Source organism: Glandiceps talaboti, chromosome 9, assembly GCF_964340395.1.
Source record: "Glandiceps talaboti chromosome 9, keGlaTala1.1, whole genome shotgun sequence".
In the NCBI taxonomy this organism is placed as follows: Eukaryota; Metazoa; Hemichordata; class Enteropneusta; family Spengelidae; genus Glandiceps; species Glandiceps talaboti.
In genome coordinates, this window is record NC_135557.1 from 12,480,923 (window position 1) to 12,505,218 (window position 24,296).

At 35.5% G+C, this 24,296-nt stretch overlaps 1 protein-coding gene across 1 annotated transcript; it reads right to left on the bottom strand.

Moving 5' to 3' along the window:
* Positions 1-2,032: 2,032 nt before the first annotated feature.
* On the bottom strand, positions 2,033-23,438 carry LOC144439817 (dynein axonemal assembly factor 8-like). Its single transcript, XM_078129050.1, has 20 exons — positions 23,274-23,438; positions 21,308-21,947; positions 18,833-19,019; positions 18,048-18,156; positions 17,066-17,118; positions 16,480-16,629; positions 16,012-16,099; positions 15,421-15,681; positions 13,232-14,777; positions 11,873-12,094; positions 11,009-11,280; positions 9,775-10,324; positions 8,843-9,012; positions 7,542-7,737; positions 6,967-7,061; positions 5,945-6,086; positions 4,747-4,988; positions 4,255-4,340; positions 3,101-3,170; positions 2,033-2,154 (listed from the first exon to the last, which is right to left on the bottom strand). The coding sequence occupies exons 1-20, from the start codon at positions 23,436-23,438 to the stop codon at positions 2,080-2,082; spliced, it is 5,319 nt and encodes a 1,772-aa protein (XP_077985176.1). The 3' UTR covers positions 2,033-2,079.
* Between the last annotated feature and the right edge of the window lie 858 nt (positions 23,439-24,296).

Here is a 24,296-nt window from a genome sequence, read left to right on the forward strand (position 1 = left end):
ATGAAGTGTAATGGCTAGCAATCCGAAACTCCGAAAGCAATGAATGTATTCTTGTAAATCACGGGTGGAGTCACTTCTTCTGTCGAGTTCGAATAGTTTCCTAAACTTGTAACTAACAATGCTACCACTCAATCCAAGATACAACCCACGTAAAAACACCTATTTGTTTGCTTAAATGAAATGGGCTAAGAAAAGACTTCATGCAGAGACAAAAATAGGAATAAACCATCAATACAAATGTTGCAAAACTACAATATGTACAATGCCAGTAAGCAGTCATTGGATCCAGGTTCCTGTGGTGTTTATGTTTTGATACCTTACCAATCCTAATTACATTGTAAGTCTTTGCATAAACCTTGTCTCATTCCTGCTTACCACAAGCAAATAAAGGCACTGGTGTTTTTTCCTGGGTTGTATATATTACATACATGAATATTAAATTTCACTTTGTACAAAATATCATTATGATAATAACCTGCTTTAGATTCATACAAATATTTACATGGTACAGTTCATACAAAAATTAACATTTACAAATTTTATAATATGAAATTATTTATACACAGAAGGACAATAGTAATAGATAGTCAACGAGTTCAGGAGGGTTATGTGCCAATAAACGAGGGGGCCTGATTTTTGGGCACATAACCCTAACGAACGAGTTGACTATCTTAATTATACTACAGCGTGATTGGCTCAAAAGGATATATAGGTCACACCTCTAAGAAAGAGTGGGTTATGGCGCCATATAACCAACCGAAATCAAGGCCTCTGATTGGCCAAGTCGGTTAAGCCATAGTATAAGATATGTTATTGCTTATCTTCGTAATAAATTCCTGCTTCAGTCAAGATATGGAATGCTGTGAGTAGCACTAAGTACACATTTATATGTGAAGAATATTGTAAACCTAGATATTTTCACCACAAGTAAACGTTGTGATTTTCCAGTCTTCAGTTAGTTCTCAAAGACTTATTTTGATGACTTACTATTAAAGTCTGGTGCAGTGTTTATGTACAAAAGAGGCATTTTAGTCACTACTTATTTTCGTGTTTTTGTTTTCCTGTGAACTAAGTGAAAATGAGTTACGTCTTCAGCAAAAATTTCTAGGTTGATAGTATTTTTGTTCATAATGTTAGAAGTGACACAAGCTGAGTATGCAAGCATTTTTTTTCTTGGTTAGAATAGAATACACATAAAACCATAATTATACTATTTTAGTATACAAGTTGTGTAATGTTAACGTCGGTGCATGCCTTGATGGCATAAAAAAGAAAGTTTCTAGCAAATTGGTTATTAGCACACTTGATAGCATAATATGACATAACCCCATGACACTAGAGTGCAAGTGTGACATACTTGCAGTTTTGACACAAGTGTTTGCAGTGTTCTCTGCAGCTTTTCAAGACAGTAGTGAGTAAAATTACAGCAGAAAACACTGCAAGCATGAGTGCTGATGTGGCATGGTGTTCTGTTATACAAAACAGCAAATTTCCATTAAAAATATTAATGATCACACACTTTCACATAAAAGTTATGATCGTACCCTCATTTGCATGCAGGTTTGCAATTAGTGTTTTCGTTACTGCACTGCAGTCAAAATACCATTAGTATTGGTGCAAGTAATCTCTGGTGCATATACATGTATAACAAGACATTTCCTTGACTTTTACATACTAAATCATCTAAGCGAATTGTTTATATATATTATGCCCGAGTGCAAAGTTGATTTCTGTCACCAAGTCAAAGTTCAGTATGCTTCAGTAAGTAGATTAGTGCGAGAATCAGTACCCTTTTGCCACGGACATTATCTTTTACATGGACTTGACATGAAGAGGGTAATTATGCAGCAAAATTAATTCTAAACAAATTGTAAAACCCCAGCTTGTGCCCTTCCAAATAGAGGGAAAGTATCTTTACATTGAACAAACAGTACCAAGATGTTGTGCTTCTAAAAGCAAGCATCCTGTATGTTGGTCATTCCTAGTAAGTATTGCCGTTTTATCCAATGCGTCTTTTTGACGGTACAAGTACATTATTTTGGTTAATTTTATATACTTGTTATTGTCCTGGTATAAAGTTTACTGAGTTGGTAGAATTTGTCTCTGGCTGTTTGGCATCAACTTGTCAAAGAAGAACTCTAAAAACTTGGTAGCCTGCAACAAAGGAATAAAAGGCATAGTGAGTGAACATTACATATTTTTTGAAATACACAGATCATAAATGTAAGTGTTGAGGAATTTATAAATCTTCTGGTATAGGTTACCTTACTTATCTCAGAAAGATTGGACCTACTTATTTGAAAATCAAAATAATTTGATTAATAATTTTCTCAAACTTGAAAGCTTAGTTCTTTTCAAAATCATAACTTGTTTATTTGACAGTTTATGGTAACCATCTCATTTTTAAGGAAATTGTCACTCTCTCACTTTCCAATGTAGTTAACATAATATTCCATGGCAATTCTGAAATATTCCATGGATAAAATTTACATCATTTTGTTCGAAATTTGACTCTTTATTTATGGTAACCATTTCGTTCAATCATTTACTTTCCTATCGAGTTAACACAGTATTTAGTGGCAATTTTGAAATATTACATGGATAAAATTTACATCATCTTGTTCTCTATTTTTTTAAAAATCTGTTTGGTAAACCCTCCCTTTTCTTTCTTCCTAATTTTCACAAAGCATTGGTTGAAGTTGAAGTTTCCTAGATTAGCACAATTTCAAATTTGCGACTTATTTCTGAGGTGCATAGAATGTTAAAAACAAATTTATGTACTGGCAACATTTTGTAATTGTGAAAGCCTCAATGACAGCAGAAAAAAGGAAAAAATTGGCAATTTCCCTGGTTTGCAATACAAATAAATTACATCAACAATGAAAGAAAACCTACATAAAAAGCACAATCACTGAAACAGATGAAACTGAATTTGACTAGAACTACCTATCAATATAATTCTACTACATTTTGGTGAAATAATTACTAGTTATATATATACAGATACAAAATAGCTATACACATTTCAATAGATATTAGTGGTTGTCATGGGAAAGTAAGAACAACCGATAGGTTTGTTTGTTGTAATTAGTGTACTCACCTGTGTTGTATCTTTGGGTCGCATAATAAGTTTACCATATTTTGACAGCAATAATTCTCCTTGGAATGGACTATTCATGTAAAAGATCAAATCAATCAAAATTCAATTTATTGAGGTCATATTTACTTCACTCACTATAATCATATCAGTATGTTTTGACTTTATAGACAAACACATGCACTTACTGTCAAATCTATCTCAGTATGGTGAAACAAAAGTCTAAATACAGTACACATTATCTTGCCTTTGGTGTTTCACTCATAAGACAAGACATGTCTTACACATATTCAGACAAACTTCAAGTACAAAAGAAACAATTATAAATATACAAAAATGTAGGTGCTGCGCACAGTGGGGTTGTAGAAATAGTCAAGTTACCATGCTGATTATCAGTAGGAAAGTAACCAATGTTTAAAACATCACATTCCATGAAACACTGAGCCATCATCATTTCTACTATATTATAATTGAGGAAAACTCAGATGTTTCAGAAGAAACACTCTCACAAAGCTAGAATCCACATACATTTAGTATCAGTGTGGTAAAGTATGTACACATCTTTATGTACATATTTCAGCCAATGATTACAAGATAAATGAACACAAGAATGATTCAGTGTTATCCTTGTAACAGACATTTAGCAGTAGTAATCCAAGACCTTTGGATTCAAATACGGTATACTGCAATATTACAATACATAATTATTTTCGTATAACACGAGACACAAGTCAAGAAGTGCAGTGTAATTCTCAGTACCTGAAATAGAATATTTCTCCCTCTACGCACATTATAAAATAACAAACATTCAATTTCTTGGTTCACACCATAACTTTCGCTCCATCCGCTTCACATGCATTACTAATAGTATAGGCACGCATGAAAATAAGTCGACCTTCTTGCTCTAGTTTGACCCTCTATAGGATGAGGCAAAAAGCTATTGCAGGTACTGAGAATTTACGCACACTGGTTTCCCCTCTAACTAATGTCTATGATGTAACCATCAAATTTCTCCTCAATGTTATTTTCATACAAGTTGTCGTACTCGAACTTCAGCGAAAATAAAAGTGCATTTTCAATTTCCAGTTATACAGAATTGGGTTTACAGAATTGAGAACGGCATAATACCAGTAGTAATGAGAATACAGTACACTGACCTCATTAAGATTTGATCAAAGCATGTTACAGCATTATCTCTTTCAATTGCTATTGCAATACTTGGACCTTGACACAAAACTTCAGCCTGTGGGTAAAACACAAAACAACTCTTTAAGAAATCACTAATTTAAGATAGTAACACATATAACATTAACAGAATAAACAGTTGGTTTGTGGGTATAAAGTAAAATCATGTTGGAGAAATGTTGAATTTCTATTACTAAATAGTAACACATCTAACACAGTAAACAGTTGGTCTGTGAGTAAAAAGTTAAATCATGTTGGATAAATGGTTAATTTCTAATTTTACTATTTAACTAGCTAATATCAATCCTACAATATGTGCTGGAATCACGATGAGTTCAGAGCATGGTAGATTTTACATATTACATACACATGTAGACATCAAACTACGGTATTCGGATTTGGAATTCCTTGGCAATGAACAGTCTTTGTAATCAACACAAAGTATATTAGTGCACAACACTTACCAAGTGTGGATTTGGTGTTGGTGTTATTGACACAAAGTGTTGTGCCTGCAACAGTGTGAACCACACCATTCTCAAACCAACGATATGAAACCCTAGTGACACAAAGGCATCAATTAACTGTATATAGCCTGGTTTACGACTCCTAGTTAGTGATATCTGTAACTGTGGCATGAACACTACACAGTTGGTTTGACAAATAGAACTGTGTATTGGCAGTAAGTCTGTTGAACTTGTACTCGTACCTGAAACATATAAACAAAGTATACACATTATTACATAATTATGTGCTAATGATCAATTACATCAATGTCAATGCATACCTAGTGGTATTTGCAATGCAGAGCAATACCATTAAAATTGTTGTATAATTTACATACCAGTATGCAAATTATTTGCAAATGAAGGTCATCTAGAAATTTTTCCTTGTACACAAAATTATAAAATTGCACGATCACATGTTGTGCTTTGTACAGAATTTTGTTGTTTCAGATTTATAAACATGTCATAACAGGTCATCATGACAACCAAGTGAAAGTGTACTAGTAGATAATCATAGGTATTTACAGTCTTGTGGTGTTTTCTCCTGCACTTGCAAGAGGTCAACAAACCTTATGAAAATATGACTGTAGAGTGCACTGCAAGCACTCATGCAAATACCTCAAGAACACCATCACTTGCACTTCTATCTCATAGGATTTCTATCCTATTATTACAGTACAGTAAGAGACTGTACATTCTCCACGGCAGCATTATTGAAATCCTCTCCTTCCATTCAGGATGTATTAAACCATAGACCCTCCACAAACTCAATAAATTGTCTGAACTTTATTTACAATACAACTGAAGAGTCTAAATAAAATTTCAGAAAGCACTTCTCTGAAAAGTCTGACTGTATATTTTGGGAACTACATCTTAATTTAGGGGTATGACTCTAACAACAATCCACTCACTAATTCAAGTCTAAGCAAGTTATTACAGTCCAAGGTCCTTGACAGGATTTACTTGTATCACTTCTGTAGTCAATTTACTTAACGTTGTTTTTATACAAATTTCACTTTCATTTCTCTTTTGACAGTTTGATATTGATATTGGTATCAATAAAGATTTCTAAGTTTTGGCTAAAACACAATATTTGGTTGGCGGTGAAGGCATTTTGAATGTCACTACAATTTCTTAGCAATCTGAAATGTCATCTTACCCATACTCCTAGTAGTTGTACACATTGAGGCCAACCCATCAGTTGATATACCATTAGTAGAAGATACACTGTCTTTAACCACATACGTGTACTTAGAATCTATTCCATTGTCTATGATAGGATCATTGGCTGGACATGTCAACTGTAGGGAAATACAGGTTGTGTTATGAAAGTCAATATCTGACAATAGACTGTCTTTAACCACATAGGTGTACTTCGAATTTATTTCATACGATCATTGGCAGGAATAAACGTGCACCATGATTGGATGATATGATGCTGGACACCAATTGTGGAAGTGATTTTATTTTGAAATGAAACAGTATTTTTAGATATTCGAAAATGAACTTGTAGTCACGTGTGATTTATATAAATATGTTATTTGTCAAATAGTGTTCCACATCTTGCTACTCGAGGTCTTTGCTCCAGTCACCTTTGGATCTCGTTATTATTGGAAAAATTACTCCTCACAACAAGATATAGTACTTATACAGCATCACTATGTACATGAATAAGTACTGGCTTTTGATGCTCTTTGCTGATATGGTGATGACTAAACAGATGATAAATTGATACATCTTATATGAAGTCAAATTGTCATTTTAATTGAGTTTCACAAACAATTTGTGTTTCATACAAAAGTTTTCCCTGAATATACATGTAAATCAGTGATATCACACGCTTTGTCATTTCCATCTCTATTGTAAAAATGAAAATTATATTTTATTTTCAAAACGCTAATCATTTTCATATGAAATTAAAATATTAAGTTTCCCCAATACAATAGCTTACATTATGATCCCTAACATTACCCTGATTTTGGTAGCATCCATATCCATGTCATTAGATGTATAAATATTGGCTGATTTGGGTAAAAGCCATGTTATTATACCGGGTATGTATAAATATTGACTGATTTAGGTAACAGCCATGTTATTATATACCGGGTACATGTATGTATAAATATTGACTGATTTGAGTAACAGCCACGTTATTATATGTATGACTATGAATATTCTTACCTTCTCAGCTCTCAGATCTGGAGTTTCTTGACAACACAGACCGGTTGAAAAGAACAACTTCTGTTCCAAAACTGACCCACTATAACTACAGGAAGCTGACAGTGAAAGAAGGAAACGCATTATAAAATTACAAGTATATTGATGACTGCTCATATACATACAGTTGTCATGGATCGCTGATAAAACCATTAGAGTTTTTTCACGCAGATTAACAAGCATGAACACATTATTACACCAATACTAAAGGAATTACACTGGGAGCAAGTACAATACAGCATTTATTCCAAAGTTCTCTCCTAACCACCTATAACGTGTTACATGGTCTTTCACTGTCTCACTTATTAGACACTACTCGGAAGAAGCCTGATCTCCGCACACATTGGTCATTGAACAAATAGTTACCATTTACGTGTACAGCTGTCTTTACTTGTCAATGAACAATGTTTCATTTCACAGCCAATCAAACGATGCACATACATTAACTATAAAAGGTGATGCTACGTCACAAAGTTACAATTTTCGACACCATGGAAATAGAGAACAGTCCCAGTAACTTTCGATGTTTTAAATCTTACCATGTAATCCATTGTTGATTGGATCAACACCAAACAAACTCCTCCACAAAAACTGGTTGACTTTCTTGGCTTCCTGTGGATTCACTGGGCCAACTACATCCAGTAACTTCTTTATTGCATTCTCCCGTTGTAAACATAGTAGTAACACAGGACCTGACGTCAGGTAGTCTAAATGCATGTTACACAACACTTCATTCTGAAAACAAAGAACAATTCATTCAGCATGTCATATAAATACCCTGTCAATAATCAATATGTCAATTTCTGTTGCAAATTAAACAAGTTCACTCTTCTAAGGAAGTTTGTGGGTGTCTTGTTGTGTCCCATATTAATCCTGTGTTTCCCAACTTGTAGTTTTTTTGTTTACATACAAACAACAACAACAATAACAACAACAACAACAACAACAAGAGTTGTGTGACAGTCACATACATTTCACAATAATGGGCATTCACAATCAAACCTAATCTAAATACAAATGATGCTACTAATACTGATGATAGATTATTTTCCCAATAATTTTCTGTTCACCTGATTGTGAGGAAAATATGAATGACCTAAGAAACCCTTTCCCTACAAGGTGCTAGATGAGTAGTGACAACCCCTTAGATCATACATATTTTCCAGCTGAATGAAGACAAATATTGAGATTATTATAATTATACCTTCTGAAGCATAATTTATAAGAAATTTGGGAAAATAATGGTGATTTGGAACACATGGACTAATTTTTTTTTTATAACACTGCAGAACCAGTGACGTAGACATGGGTTGTCATGATGTATAACAACCAGTGCATATGATCCATATTGCTGTTCAAAGACAATATGACTTATAATTTGATGTTGAGGCAAATATTTTTCTTCATTCTGCCAAGGAAATATGAGTGACCTAAAGGGTCTTTGTCACTATGAGTCGATAGACTAGTTATTCCCAATATTTTTATTTATTCAGCCAAGGAAAATGAGTGACCTAAGGGGTCTTTGTCACTAAGATTAGGTCACAAGTATTTTCCAGCTGAATGAAGAAAAATTTCGACAATAACATAATTATACCAGCACCATTAATATCAAAGAAACATCAGGGAAAGTAACGGCAATTTTGAAAGTTTTGACTAATATTTCTAATATTTTGAACACAGCACAACCAGTGAGGTGCACTTGTAGATATGCGCTGTGGTGACATAGACACACGTTGTGGTGAGTCACCAATACGTAGAACGACCACAGTATATATTCCATATTTTTTGTTCTAAATGGCTTGAGCATTGGTATAATGATTGGTAATGTTCTGTTTCTCACCGTCTTGTCTTCAGCTGGTACTAAGACCTTGGCATCATCTCTAGACAGTACTTCCAGTCTCATCCCAATGACACTGAACCCTTCCTGACAGATCCGTTTCAAAAGTTTAGCAAGGTGACGATGTAAGGCATCTGGTTTGATCACTGCCACTGTAGTCAGAGGTCTTGGACCTGTAGATTTATAATGGTTGATAGATTAGTACTTTTTTTAATGTACATACATGTATAATTACTTAGTACATATTCAGAGTTTCCTCTCAGGTTTTTTGAAATAGTGCAAATTTAGCAATGAATGAAGAATTTCAAAATGCACATTCATTACAATTTTAATGTTCCCTCTAATTTATTTTAAATAGTGCAAATTTACAACTGATTGAAGAAATTCAAAATGTACTTTATTACTTAAAGTAGCCATATGGATGAGGATTTGATATTATTTTGGATTTTTAATTTATAAAACAATTTTATCATGGCTTCCTACTTGAAAAGCAAATGTGAAACAACATATGTCAAGTCCTATTTTGTAACTCAATAAATTGCAAAGTATTAATAACTGTTTAAAATGTTTGTTATTGTATGTACAATAACAAACTTTTTACACATATTTTAGAATGTTGTTGTGTACTGAGTTACAATCACAAACTTGGTCAGTGTTGTTTCACTCTGATTTTTCATGTACAAAGCCATGATAAAATTATTTTATAGATTAAAAATCCAAAATAAGTATTAAATCCTCATCCATATGACCACTTTAAGTTCTGGGTTCAATTTCATGTTTTTTTTTAAATTGTGCAAATTTACCACTGATTGAAGAAATTCAAAATATATATTACACGTATTACTTAGGTTAAGGGTTATCTTTCAAAGTGACAGTAAAAGATTAAAACAGTTGATTTTTGAGGTGTATTTCATGTTAACTGTGTTTGTACTCACCCGACAACATTGTATCATATATAGACTCTTCAATATACACAATATCTGGTGCTCTCTGTCGCCCACCATGTTTTTTGCTTTTATTGCCTTTACTAGGGAGTCCATCATCATTTGTCCAGTAGTCTGAGGGGCTTCCTGGTGTGCCTGGGGTCACCATATGACCTGTCCTGACTGGTGGCAGGTACTTCAAGTTTGGTCGCATAGTTGGGTCTGCATATAACTCTCTGTCATGGAAAAACATGGCAGCCTGCCGATATGCAACCTCAGCTGAGGGCGACATTAGCGTAGTTAGCGGGCTACTACGAAGTGTCGTCTTCAGCCCAGTGACAGATTTGGGAATGTTCAGTACGGAATGTAATTGCTGGAATGCGTTAATTCCTCGGAAAACACAAATCAGAGTTGGGGAGGACATCAGAGAATGGATACTGGTCTGCCATAATCTGTCTCCGACTTCAAAAGGTGTAATTTCTTTAGCTTGGATGGTGGTTAATGCTGGTAACCATTTGATACCAAGTAATTCAAGGCCATCTGTGTTATCACTAGGGCAAGGCTGTTAAAGGAATACATTGTACAGTAAAGATTAAACAATGTCAAACTCCTTGATTTTCATAAAGAGTGTTGCATTTGACTAATTCTGTTATTTTTATTTCCTTCCAAACATAGTTTCGGTATTCTACATGTACAGCAAATATTCATTACATCTGACCTATATAACCCCCCCCCACACACACACACACACACACACACCCACCTTCCATCCACATCATTACTGTCTCTGTCTCCCCCCCCCCCCCTCTATTTTTCTTTCTACAAATCTGTACTTCTCGCCATCTACTATTACCAATGCACTTCATGGTCAAGACACGGTCAGAGTGATACCGGTATTCTACCTTCCTTCCTTCCCCTGCCTCTCCCATTTGCTTTCTATAATTTTTACATCTCATCTTCATCATCAGTGAAAGTCTTTTCTAATGTGTTACTAAAACACTTCATAGTAGGAACACTGGTCAGTGTGATATTTCCTCTCCATTCCTCCCTTCCCCTGCCCTTCTCATTTTCTTTCTACAATCTTTACTTCTCACCTTTGCCGCCCATGAACGTTTTTCTGATGCATTACTAATACACTTCATAGTACGGACACTGATCAATGTGATACGATATTCTCTCACTCACTCTTCCTTCCTCGCACCCCACCCGTCAATCCCTTTTCTTTCTTCAAATCTTAAGTTCTTACCTTCTCTATCAGTGCAAGAGTTTTTCCTAGCGTATTACCGATACACTTCATGGTAGGGACACCAGACAGAGTGATAACGACGACTTGTTCGAGTTCGGCATTGGAGTAGAAATGACCCGTTGCTGGCACACTAGACCTTGTTTCATGGTGAGGAGTTCTAGTGAAATCACCACCTAGACACTGTAAGAGGTTATCACTGTACGCAGCAGCATGGAAACAGTGGCATGACTTCACCTGGTCATCATAGCTGATCTGAACCTCACGTAATAAACCTAAAACAAAGACAAACTCAAAGGTTTATGTAACGTTGGCAACATGGAAGAAAATAGTCATACTAGCGGAGAGGGGATCTGGCATCAAGAACTTCATTTTGCATTCTTAAAACAAACTTTAGAAAATGTTCAAGCCTTCAATGATAACAGGTTCTGTATTTACAACTGAGATGTTGATAAGTTGATTAAAATGTACTGCTTATGTGATATACAGTACTGTGTTTAGTCATAGACAAGGAAGTATTTCCTGTCTATGGTTAGCATTTTAATGTACTAACCATGTTTTTTATATTGTATCGATTGTAGTGGTGTCGCCATTACAATTTTCAATTTTCAGCTTGCGTTACATCATATATATGTGTGTCAATGTCACACTTGTGAACAGTTGATTGAGGAGGGGGAGGGGGGTGATTTTGGCCTAAACGAACTTCAGTTATTGATATAGCTTGTGTGACATTATGCTATTGTCCCTTACTAAGCAACACAAGTTTCCTCATCAAAGATTCAGAAGTAGTAATTGCAAGCAAGAGCCTTCTGGTATTTTAATTAATGTAATGCCATCACCATTTGAATAAAGTACATTGTTGCTTACCAAGCAATGACAGTTTCACCATCAAAGCTTCAATGAGGGAGTGTACTTGGTGTGTGGCATTCTCTTTCCTAAGTAGGAGTACAGTACCAGGTCTTGGAGGTTGCCTTGAACTACTGGGTCCACTCTCTAACTGTTCATGGATTGCATCGTCTAGATTCATGGGTGACGTTGGTGTATGGAATGCTATCGGACAAAATGCTGCTAGCTGTGTACCCTGGATACCTGCAAACAAATAGTTAAGTTTACTACATGTAAATGCAGTCACCCCTACCATTATGAAATATTTGGTTTAACCCACTCCTTTTCTGCAGTACAGGTGAAACCATTAAAATGCAGAGGGATGAGATTAAGTAAAGGATGAGTTAATATTTGGTATAAACCACGTTTTCAGTTGTACAGGTGTAATGTGTGTGTGTGTGTGTGTGTGTGTGTGTGTGTGTGTGTGTGTTCGTACATGTATGTCTTTTTCTTATATTTCACTAATTTTGTTGTACATACGGAAGCATGTATGACAACCTAGTGATCACACCCTACAACTTGTACAAGTATTAGTAAAGTACATGTATCCAATGAATTTACAAGTTGTCAAATGTAACAGTCTGGATCATTTATTGGTATGTTGATTACACACTGATATCTATCCAGTGTACAAAGTACCATCAATGACAAGTAGACAGGTGATAAGACAGAACCCCATGACATGCGAGTGCAAGTGTGGAGTACTCAGGATATTTCCACAAGAGCCTGCAGTGATTTCTGTGGTCATACTTGCACGAGTTCACTGCAAGCACAGGGGCAAATACCCAAGTACCCACACTTAAACTTGCATGGCGTGGGGTTCTTTTATTACCAATACTAGTATTACAAAATCCAAAACAGCAAATTCCCTACATATCATACTGTATATATCATGTATGATCACACACTTTCATGTGCAAGAAATGATTCAGCTCTTATTACATACTATTTGCATACAGGTATGCAATAAATGTTTTTCTGTAGTGCACTGCAGTGCAAATACCACTAGTATGAGTGCATATGAATGCAAGTAATCACCAGTATATGTATGTTGTACTAATTCATCTAATTTAAAAGGACTGAAATGTTTTCAGTTAAGGTTGGGCACATGTATTTTTCAGATATGCAAAACCTGTAAGAAACATTACTTGAACTTATTACTTGCTAGATTGTTATACATGTATTACATCACGATTAACATGTGATGAATAATGTACATGTATGCTATACATACTCTATAATCTACAGTCATTTGCATGTATTGTACATGTATATAGTCAATGTACTGTTCCAAATTCTTGCCCAGTGTCGATGTTTTTACTAAAGAAAATTGTAACTTACCCATGTTGTTAGCTCTTTTCACACTCATTCTCATCCGCCGTATTCCTCGTACCTGGAACCCTCTGTTATGACACACACTGAGCACAAAACCAATATATTGAGTTGGTATCAATGGTGATATCACTAGGAATACATCGCCACATGTTGTCGCAGTAAGCGTTGCTGGTGGACGTCGATTTGGTAACAACAACGAGAGATCGGACTCGGCAGATTGCTCATCAGAATATGAACCTTTCTTGGCTTTCTTTTTGTTTGGACTTTGCTGCATGCGTTTGTTCTTTGACGAAACCATGGGATTGGTAACACCAACATCAATAACACCATTCGGTGGTACACGTCCTCCAAACCATCGTGCAAGCTCTGAGTTTATTCTTGCTGGATTGCGTGGACAGAACAACCACACCTCATCTCTTGATTCACCACCAAACTTTGCACACAGTGACTGTGGATCGGTGCGTCTGGCTAGCTGAGGATCTGACGGACCAACAGCATCCAACCACTTACTTCTAGCACCGTGTCCTCGTAATGCTAACGCTACAATTGCACCGATAGTGTTCATTGTATTCAAATCGCTGTCTGACTGGTTGTTTTTATCACCACCAAGTTTTGGATCATTCACACTGACTGTCGAGTGGGTACTTGGTATGAAGTTTCCTGTCGGGTACAGTAGCCGAATGCCACATAGATCCAGGCCTTCCTGCAGGACTCCGTATAACACACCTACCATGGCATATGGATCTCGGTAGATATTCTTGTAGATTAAACTTAGCGTATTTTGTATATCAGAGTTAGTGTTGTACTCTTGGCAAACATCTTGATCTAGAACGTTTTCTTCACATTCCACTGTCTGCCAGAAAAAGCCGACAGATGAACCAAATACATTTGACACAGCATTAGGGTCACGATTTATTGCGACAAATGTTGACAACGGTTTGGAAGTCACAGCAGGCAGTGGTGGCATGTATGATCCATCTTTCTGGACACCACTGCTATCGCATGTTGTAGATTTCAACATTTGACCTTTGCTACCAACCTTGTATGCAAATGAGCTCTGTAACCATGGGCAAACACTGTTCAGGACATTCGTAGATAGAAACTTGGCAACACTTTTTTGAAAAGGTGAGCAATCCTTGAACTCGTCACGAACTCGCGATTTCTTCTTTGCTGGCGTGTTCTTAATTGCTGCTTTATCTCTTGGGGTGATGGCAACAGCCAGAGAAAGAAACTTCTCCTGCCAGAGTTGTTGTAAACCAATGACATAGAACGGTGCTTCTGTTGATGGCAACTCGTTATTTGCGTTACTTGATGGTGCCGCAACATCATGTTGTAGGAAGTCGTAATTCTCAGGCACTAAGGACAGTAACCATGTTAAGAGTGTAGCGTACGTAGCTGATATACCAGTAGTGTTGTCAACATTTCTATTTCCACTACTACGATGTGATATCACCTCACCATTACTAGATATGTGGATATTCAACATAATACATTCCTGTTCTGCTTTCAATATTGGAGGGAGTGTTTGTGGTGCAGGTTCATACGATGCTTCCTGTTAAATAGAAAGATTAATACACATCAACTATCTCCCTCTCATATGGGACACAACACGTAGACTGGCTGCACAGAATCAATGTCACAGTGGTAAACACGATACATTTTGCATGGCTTCACAAAATGGTAAACGCAATACATGTACATTTAGAGTGGCCTCACAGAATAAAAATAAATGTAAACATGATACATGTGGAGTTGCATCATCAAATATTAGTAATGATTAAATTTGATTTTTTTTCGTGGTTAATAACACCGATTTTTCTTTTTGTTTTTCTCTACCTCATTCACTAGTCTTGTTCCCTTTCCTTCTATTCAATTCCTTTTATCTAAATGAAAACAGTTCACACCTTATAATTACCAAGGTATGAGTTTCATTCACAGTTTACCTACTACATGTATCTCATCTTCTGGGAGATTATCACAACAAATATAAATGCATTTGCATACTGATTATTTATACTCAGCAAAGGGTCTTTATTCTGTCAAGAAAGATGGTGAATATTCAGTCGAGGGAAAGACTGGGTAAAGAAAAACAATAGAAAATTCAGAGTAAAAAAAAATCAAATCAAATCAAATCATTGCTAACATTCACTGCGCCCTGTGCTACAACTTACAAAAATATCTTTTAAAAATCTTACCAAATCAAAAACTGTTGGCGTATTATCTGCACATCTGTGTTTTCCTGAAGCTGAACATCTGGGTCTCAACGTCTCTAACTGTCTCTGTAGTCGTAATCTTGTCTGTCTTTCTTGTTCTCGTTGTTCACGTACTTTCTTGGCAGCCTCAAGTTTTCTTTGCTTTTCTTCTTCTTTGGTTTCAGTTTGTAATGTCTGTTTGGACGGTTCAGGTTTGGACGGCTCAGGGATGGAAACTGCTATGTCAGGTGACGAGTCAGCTTTCTACACATGCACGGAAAGTAAACAATTGGTAAATATTACCAAATTAATCATTTTCTAGTAAAATTCCCTTTATGATCACTACAGTCGTTAACAATGATTTTGTCACTAATTCTACTTTACTACCAAACCAGAGTGACAATAGAGTTTCAATTAGGTAGCATGATGTTGTTTATGTCACATTCTTGTTAGAATAGAAATTGCATAAAACAAAATAAAGACACTGATAGTGCGTAAGCATATACAATGATACATTTGATCTCGCTTTGAACACAAATCAACATTACTGTCGGATAGAACAACAAACATATAGTCAAGAAAGTAAATACTTACTTTCTCTGTAATATCATTCTGGACGGATTTCACTTCATTTTGATTCTGCTGGGCATATACTTCACTCTTCCTTATCTTTCTGACTTTCCTATTAATGGGGCAAAAGTAATTCTTGATTATCAATCTCCATGGAAACATAGCCTGTGGTCTACTCATTTTTGAAAACATACGCTCAACTGTCAATGTGCTTCCTTTGAATCCATAAAATTCCACTCTTTACATTTGTATATTACTCCATCATCTTGCACTCTCAACTCTCATTTTTAGCAGAAACCATTTCAACTTATTACGATACTACAAATTGATCAAATAGGCCTCTAATTTAAATGATTGTATAATTAATGGTAGTTTAACAATTTACAACAAGTAAATCGTTGAATGTCTGATAAAAAAAATTGCAACCCAGTTACAGCTAGAATGTATTTTAAATGTTTAATATCGAGATACACCAAAAGTAGACACACTGACCTGGTTGGTTTATATGGTGTGGGTTTCTTGGAGGTGGCCCACATGTCTTCTGTAGGTACTTTACCACTGGTGATGGTATCTCTGATATGACGTCTTTGTTCATGCCATGTTGATAAGTCATCTTCACTGCCATCATCTGATAAATCATCACTACAACAAATACACATGTATCAGCATTATTACCTAATGTATCAGTGATAATTTGAACTCATACTACGAGGTATTATGCACTGCTGCAGTGCATTAAGGAAAACATTCCTGCATACATGTATGCAAATTATATGCAAATTAGGTCATGCTTGTTAGTTGTACACAAAAGCATGTGATCACATAGTGCCATTTTTGGGGAAAATTTGCTGTTTTGGTTAAAATATGTAATATTAACAGAACCCCATTCGGTGTGAGTTCCATAGTGGATACTCGTGGATATTTGTACTTGTGCTTGCATTGTTTTCTATTGCACTTTCACTACACTCATTAAAGTATGGCTACAGAAAACGCTGCAAACACTCATGCAAATACCTTGAGTAGGCCACACTTCTAGCTGAGCTGTGCATCATGCGGTTCTGTCATATTCTTACTATACCTTGTATCTTTTTGTATTCCCAGTATTCTCTGTATGGCATCTTTATTGGCCGCCTGTGAAAATATCAACCAAGTCAATAACAAGTCAATATTAACTACATATATATCATTATCTTTATTGATTGATGTTATAGACTGTAAGATATATGATGACGCTTAGCTCTCATTGGCCTATAGTCTTAGCTACCCAGACTCTTGGTGTTGGGGGTGCAATTATTTATAGCAATATCACAGATTCTTGCTAGGGATGGAGCCCCAAACGACGAGAGTCTGGGTAACCGAGACTATCATTGGCCTAGACTATCATTAGCCTAGACTATCATTGGCCAAGACTATCACTGGCCTAGACCATCATTGGCCTAGACTATCATTGTCCCAGACTATCATTGGCCTTGCTATTAAAGGGGTTGGCTGATGAAAGTGCCCATCACAGTGTACCTAACAGACTGTTGGTGTTGTTGTTGCTATGTCAACATATACAACATTTCTTACATTCACCAACCACACACAAATCTTAACAAACTTTTACCCAACCTTTGGAAAAAATGTCTCAGTTGTGTTGAAAGTCAGTTTGCTATTACAACATCTGAACTTCATTTTGTTTTCATTTTGATTTATTTTCTTAAGCACATTCATATGTACATGAGTACTATAGCTACCACTGTCTATGCTGTTAATAATTACATGTATTAATTACTGATAGATCATCTTAAAGGTGCTCTCTCAGATTAAAACTTGACACTTTCAAGTATATTTCAGTGTTTTTATTAAGGGCAGTAAGTGAAGGTAAAATCTCCCTGAGTTCCCAAGGTATTTTACCAGGGTTCTCTACCAAAATTATAGTACATCATGGTATGGAAAGCTGAATACAAATTTTACTAGATTTCCCTCCTCTGTTACCAGGGTTCCCAGACCTTAGTAAAAACACTGTATTTCAATATGATGTGACTCGATAAATATTTGCTTGGTCTACACCACAATACCTGTTCTTGTTTCTTTTTGTCGAAATCCCTTAGGTCCAAAAATATGGTTTCCTTTTCTTCTGTCTTTTCTGACTTGGGTTGTTGACGTTGTTGTTTTTGTTGTTGTTGTTGTTGTTGTTGTTGTTGCAGCTGCTGCTGTTGTTGTTGTACTAAGACATGTGGAGAAGTTCCAGTAGAAGCTCTTGATACCCTGTAATCAAACAAGATATGAAATTATAGCAAAGTGTCAATCAATCTCATTGTTGCAATGAGACATCTTGTCACTGTACTTCATATTTTGAAAACCAAACTGATCATTTCACTGTACATGTATGTATTTGATCATACATTGAAACAAGAACATCACTGGCAAGTCAGTCAAATCTATGATTTCCCTAGTAGTCATTTCATCCCACGTAAATTTTTTCTACTTAGGATACCAACAAAATTATGGCAAACAGAGAAGTGTACAAATTTCATCAAATACCCTTGATGCTGCTTGGTTTCTGACTCATTGGGAAAGGCACTGAATACTACATATCTATCATCAATGCCATGAATTGAGGCATTGCAGAACTCTTGAAACAGTTGAGTCATTTTGCCAAGAGATGCAAGCCAAAGACAATGATACATAGTCTGTAAAATACTGACAATCGTGCCACGCTATCAGTGGTTAAGAGGTCTGATACAGTGATAGGGCTGAACAACACGACATATCTTACAAGTTACAGTCTAAGGCAATGAATGCTCAGTAAAAAAAAAAAAATTCTGAGAGATACACATTGTTTGTCTTCCAAGTTTCTTACCTGTGTCTTTGTGTATCACCACTATCACCTGATGCCAGGGATGATGTGGTGTCTTCAGTCCATGCTAGTCTTCTAGTCCTCCCAGCTCCACCAGACTGACCTAACTGTTCTTGTGTTAGAGAACCACCAGACTGCTGTATGCAGAGTTGAGCTAGCTTGTCCATTAATGTCTGACTCTCAGAACTCTCTACGTAAAACATAAAATAGGTTGACATTAACAATTACATATATTATCTATGTAAACAAAAAAATATCTACATGTAATTGTACAGTACTCAATTATAACACTGCTTACGAATTACAGAAATTAAAAATGAATGATGGCCAACGTTTCAGGTAATTCTGTTTAAATTTCATTTTTCTATTACAAGAGAAAGTACTTTTTTATGTACATATACAATATATTTTTACATCAATGATGATATAAAGTGGCACTTGTGACTAGCTTCATGTGTGTTTACAACTATTTCCTCCTGAAAGTGAAAATACTTGCATCAAACCTTGATTAAACTAGAGTATCATATTATTAGTGTGGAGACTTGTCTTCTACAAGTACATGTACACTCAATAACATTACATGTACTATTGTCGGCTGGCACTGTGTTAGAACACTTGAGTTGACTGCATACATTGTGTACATGGACAGTACATTTGTATTTGTACATGAATAGTACAGCTTTCATCTGCATTAATGTATTTATAATTAATAACTCGCATCACTGGATCATACATACATGTACATGTAGTGACATGTAAGTTACATGATCTTAATACAATGTTTAAGTTCAGTCAATTAAAAAAAAGTCATGGCTAAGTATGCTTCAGTAAATAGAATATTGTGACAGTGAGTACCTTTGGAATAGCCACCAAACATACATGTACATGTATGCCCCCAAATGGTTGTACAAAGTCAGCTGTGCCTCTTTAATGAGATACATGTACAATGTAGATCACATTATCACAAACTATACAATGTACTTGCAATGAATCATCCAAGAATTGTACACTGTCACCTTGCTTATAAACTACTGTACGGGTGTAAAGTGTTACATTGTTTACACCAGGAATACATGTATACAATGTATGACATAAAAAATACAGAAGTTGGGTATGGTTGGGATGGTACAGTGTCCCCCCCCCCCAAAAAAAAAAAAAAAAAAAAGAAAAAAAAAAGAAGAAAAAGTAAATCAGGTCACAGCCATGTACCTGTACATGTATGTACCATGGTACATATTATAAGTTCCAATACAAAATGTACAAATGTACTTCAGCAAAATAAATTTGCACCATGCCCCACTTTGATAGGAAGTACATGTCTGAGTCAGCAATTATGTGAATTACATGTACATTGTGTACAAGTGGAGTGTATACATCAGAGCTTTGTATACATGTATGTGTGTATAACAATAGCTGAAAAGGTCATATAAACTCCACTCATCTTTATGAATGCTTAGACTCAACGACCCCTTTCATATCTATTGTTATCAGAGATGGCAAACAACAATAGGCTTTGTTAAAAAGTTCTCAGTCCTTGAATGAGAAGGAAATTACGCTGCTGAAGGAAATTTAACATGACGATTACATGAAGTATTTAAAGTAATCATGACTTGACAATATGCAACATATATATGTAACGGTACATGTGTATAACATATACATGTACAGGGAATAATTTTGCACTGATAGGAACATTTGTAAATGAGTTGAGATTGTTTCAAGAAGTTATTTCTCACCATTGGCATGGAATACACACATTTATGTTGAAGAACTGATCTGAATACATTGGCAGATGTTATGCAATACAAAATAACACAAAATGCCACCATGATGGACATATAATGCCAACTTTTCATTTCAAATTATTCCATGACATTTCTCCTCAATCTCATTTCTTTACAGAAAAAAATATGACTCAGCATTTTTTGCAAAAAAATTAAGTAGAAAAAAACCAAACAGATCTTTGTTTATCTACATGTACAAATGAAACTACTGTTTCTTAGCATTTTTAGAATCAAGTATTTTTAAAGGACTACATGACTTGCTGTTATGAATACATGATTTGCAAACTCTACTGCCCTCCTTCCTTTAGGTACTATGGTTCCACACCAAGGTTGAGTTGCAATGTAAATATGCAATTTCTACCAGATTTCCCAACTTTATTACAGGAGTCCTGAACTACAATAAAAATGCTAATAGTCCCCATATAAATCTATAAGGCATAACAGCCACTGTGCCCCTTTAAGCTAATTTGACTCGCCACTGGGGCACAGAATTTCTAGTGACACACCAAAATTTGGTGTTCCCCTACATGTACATGTATCTCCTTACTCACAAGAAATGCCATTTTTTTTAAAATTTTGACTCACAACAACAAAATTGGCTATCATTTGAGAGCAGACTGATAACAGCTCTACTTCATTATCCTTTTAGCACTCACTACATCATATATATACCTGTGTATGAGTCACAACTTACCTGGTCTAACAGAGACACTATCTCCAACTGATGTATACAACGAAGAATCCTTTCCTTCACCCAGTGTTTCAGAACTGCCTTTCTCCTGGTCTATCACACCTAACAATTCGTCAATATCAATGTCTGCAATCTTTTGCATAGATAACTGAGGGGTTTCAGTTGGTAGGAAGCTAGAATAAATTGAGTTCTGTAAGACTTCTTTCTTAGACATCTCGTCAGGTAAATTCTCACGTAAAGATTTTACGTTTTCGTTTTTGTCAATCTTAAGGTCTTTTTCTTGACTCAAGTCTTTGTCCTCATCAATAGATTCCTTATCATCTGATAAGTGCGCATCAGTAGATGTCCCCATACTGTGATACACTTTCTTTTCATTCTTCTTGGCATCTTCTTCTGCCAGTTTAACAACATCATCCCAACTCTGTGTGAACTCCTCATCATTGACGCTGTCATTGTCAAGGTGATTTATCTCAATGTTATTATGATCCAAGGAATTGAGTGTGTGATCATCTTGCTGGTTTTGGGAAGGCAACAACACATTTTGCCACGTCACTGGTGATAATCTGTCATCCTCATACGTGTCTGGATCAGATGGTGACCTCAAGGAACGGTTGAAAATTGAAACTTCTTCATCAGAACTTGCCTGAAACAAAAAATTTGAAAATAAATTCAATTTGTATTTTACAGTCTGCTTACATAAAGGAAAATCACACAATGTCTCACAAGCTCAATATAAGCAAACATCGTTCGTTTAGAACACCCCCACCCCACCCCTAAACAAACGTTCACAAGTGCGACATGACACGTTTATATATGATGTAAACAATGATGCAAAATGTATCAGTGACACCACTACGATTTGTGCAATATAAAAACATGATAGTAAACATGAATTTCCAATCTTATGAAAAAATTTACCGAGATGATGGTAAACATATCAAAATACTACTGGAAACCCAGCACTATATGTCACATATTAGAAGTATATTTTTATCATCATATCAACATCTCAGTAGTAAATACAGAAGATGTTATTGAAGGTATGAAAGTCTTCGAAATTTGGTTAGAAGTGCAAAAATGAAGTTGAGCAATCACAAAGATGCCAGACCCCCTCCCCTCTAAATGAACAAAAGTACACTTATTGAGCTTTTTTGTCATTGTGCAATCATCCCTAATATCAGTTCAACCTAATGACTTCTAATACAGAATGTACAAAAATGGTAAACATATATACTAAATGTTTACCTTTTATATCCTCTTCTCCTACAACTGTGTGTACCGTAAAAATGTATATACACTGAAAATACAGTACATTTTGCACTTCCTTCATTGACAAATTTGCATATGTGACACTATTGTTACAGACCTTATATTTTTGACAGACTACATGTACATGTGGAGAACAAATTGAACCCCTCCCCCTCCCCACCCCCACCCCCAAATCTGACTTCTTCATTCTTTTGCAAAATTATTCATGAACATTCATGGGAAGCAATAAGTCACACTTTTAATACACACAATTATTTTCAAGAGAAACGTCATGTAACTAGCATCGACAAACTGTGGTGCAACATCACAACGAAAATGTTATTGCATAATTATATATATGTATTCACATTAATGTACTCTACATAAAAATGTGTACGTTCCATGTGCATCAAATCATGAACACACTTGTATTTTTACAAAATTTGTTGTTTCAGAGAGAAACACACATACATGTACCGATAATAAATTAGAACCCTATGATACATGTACAGTCAAGAGTGAGTACTATTAAGGGTATTTGCAACCGTGCTTGCATTGGTTTCTGCTGCACTTACGGCTGCAGAAAATGCTGCACGCTTTCATGTAGACACCCTGAGTATTACTTTTAATTTGCCACACTAGTAACTTACTCATGCCATTGAAGTTTTTTCAACACGACTTTCAAAAATAAAAAAAAAGGAATATTTCTATTTATACTTACGTCTGACAATTCAAAATCAATGGACGGGAGACTGGCTTGGACTTCTGCAAATATAGTATCTAGTTGTGGTTTCAATCCAGTTCCTTCTGGTAAGGCAACAAACTCAAAACTGTGATTACTTCTTCCTGTATGCTCCTTCTTGGGTTGCTTTCTTGAGTTCGACATCTTTGTAAGTATAATATGCAGTCAAAGTTTTCTACCTTAGTCCTACAAAAAATAAATTGAAACCAATCATATGACTGAACTGCAATAATTGTAAAGTTAAAGTAAATATTTTTTTTTTAAAAAAGAAAAAAGATTTAGTTAGTTTTTATTTCGAGCTTTGATTTTTTAAAAAGGCTTTGTATTGTTCCGGATTTTGCACCCAAAACTAAAAAAAAAAACTCAGTTGAAACCAAAGCTACAATAATTATTGCAGCTACTTCAATCAACAGATCCAGAAAGTGATATAAATTTGAACTTGAAGTATAGGACGTTTGCGGCAGATTTACAAGAACTTCATGACACCACTGATTAGAACTTAAATGGTGGCTGTTCCTCCATTGCCTTGATTTTATTGTCATTGTTGCTGTCAACTTTAACAATGAAATGTCCTCGTGTGAATGTGTTTCGTACTTGTCAAAATTTTAATGCGATTTAAATAGTGCCAGGTTGCGCGTGCAGACATGTCTGTTTCTCAACAAGGTCGCGCGCTCTTAAATTCAATGAAGTGAAAGTTTCAACTTTTACGTCACGTTGCCATTTGATTTTAAAACCCGACTCACGCTAATACATCTTTAAGAAATCAACGGCATTATGATTACGTATTGTTGAATGACACAAAATAAACTCCCGAGTCTTGTTGTTTTCGTTACCTGCATACACATTACACGTACACCACCGTTACACGAACTTCTGTTCGGTCTTCAAGGTGCGACAAAAATTTTGTAGTACGAATGACAACCTATTTTTTTGCAATAGAATAACATTTCCACTTACCATACGACTATATCAACGCATCAAAATGCTTTTACATTTGATAAA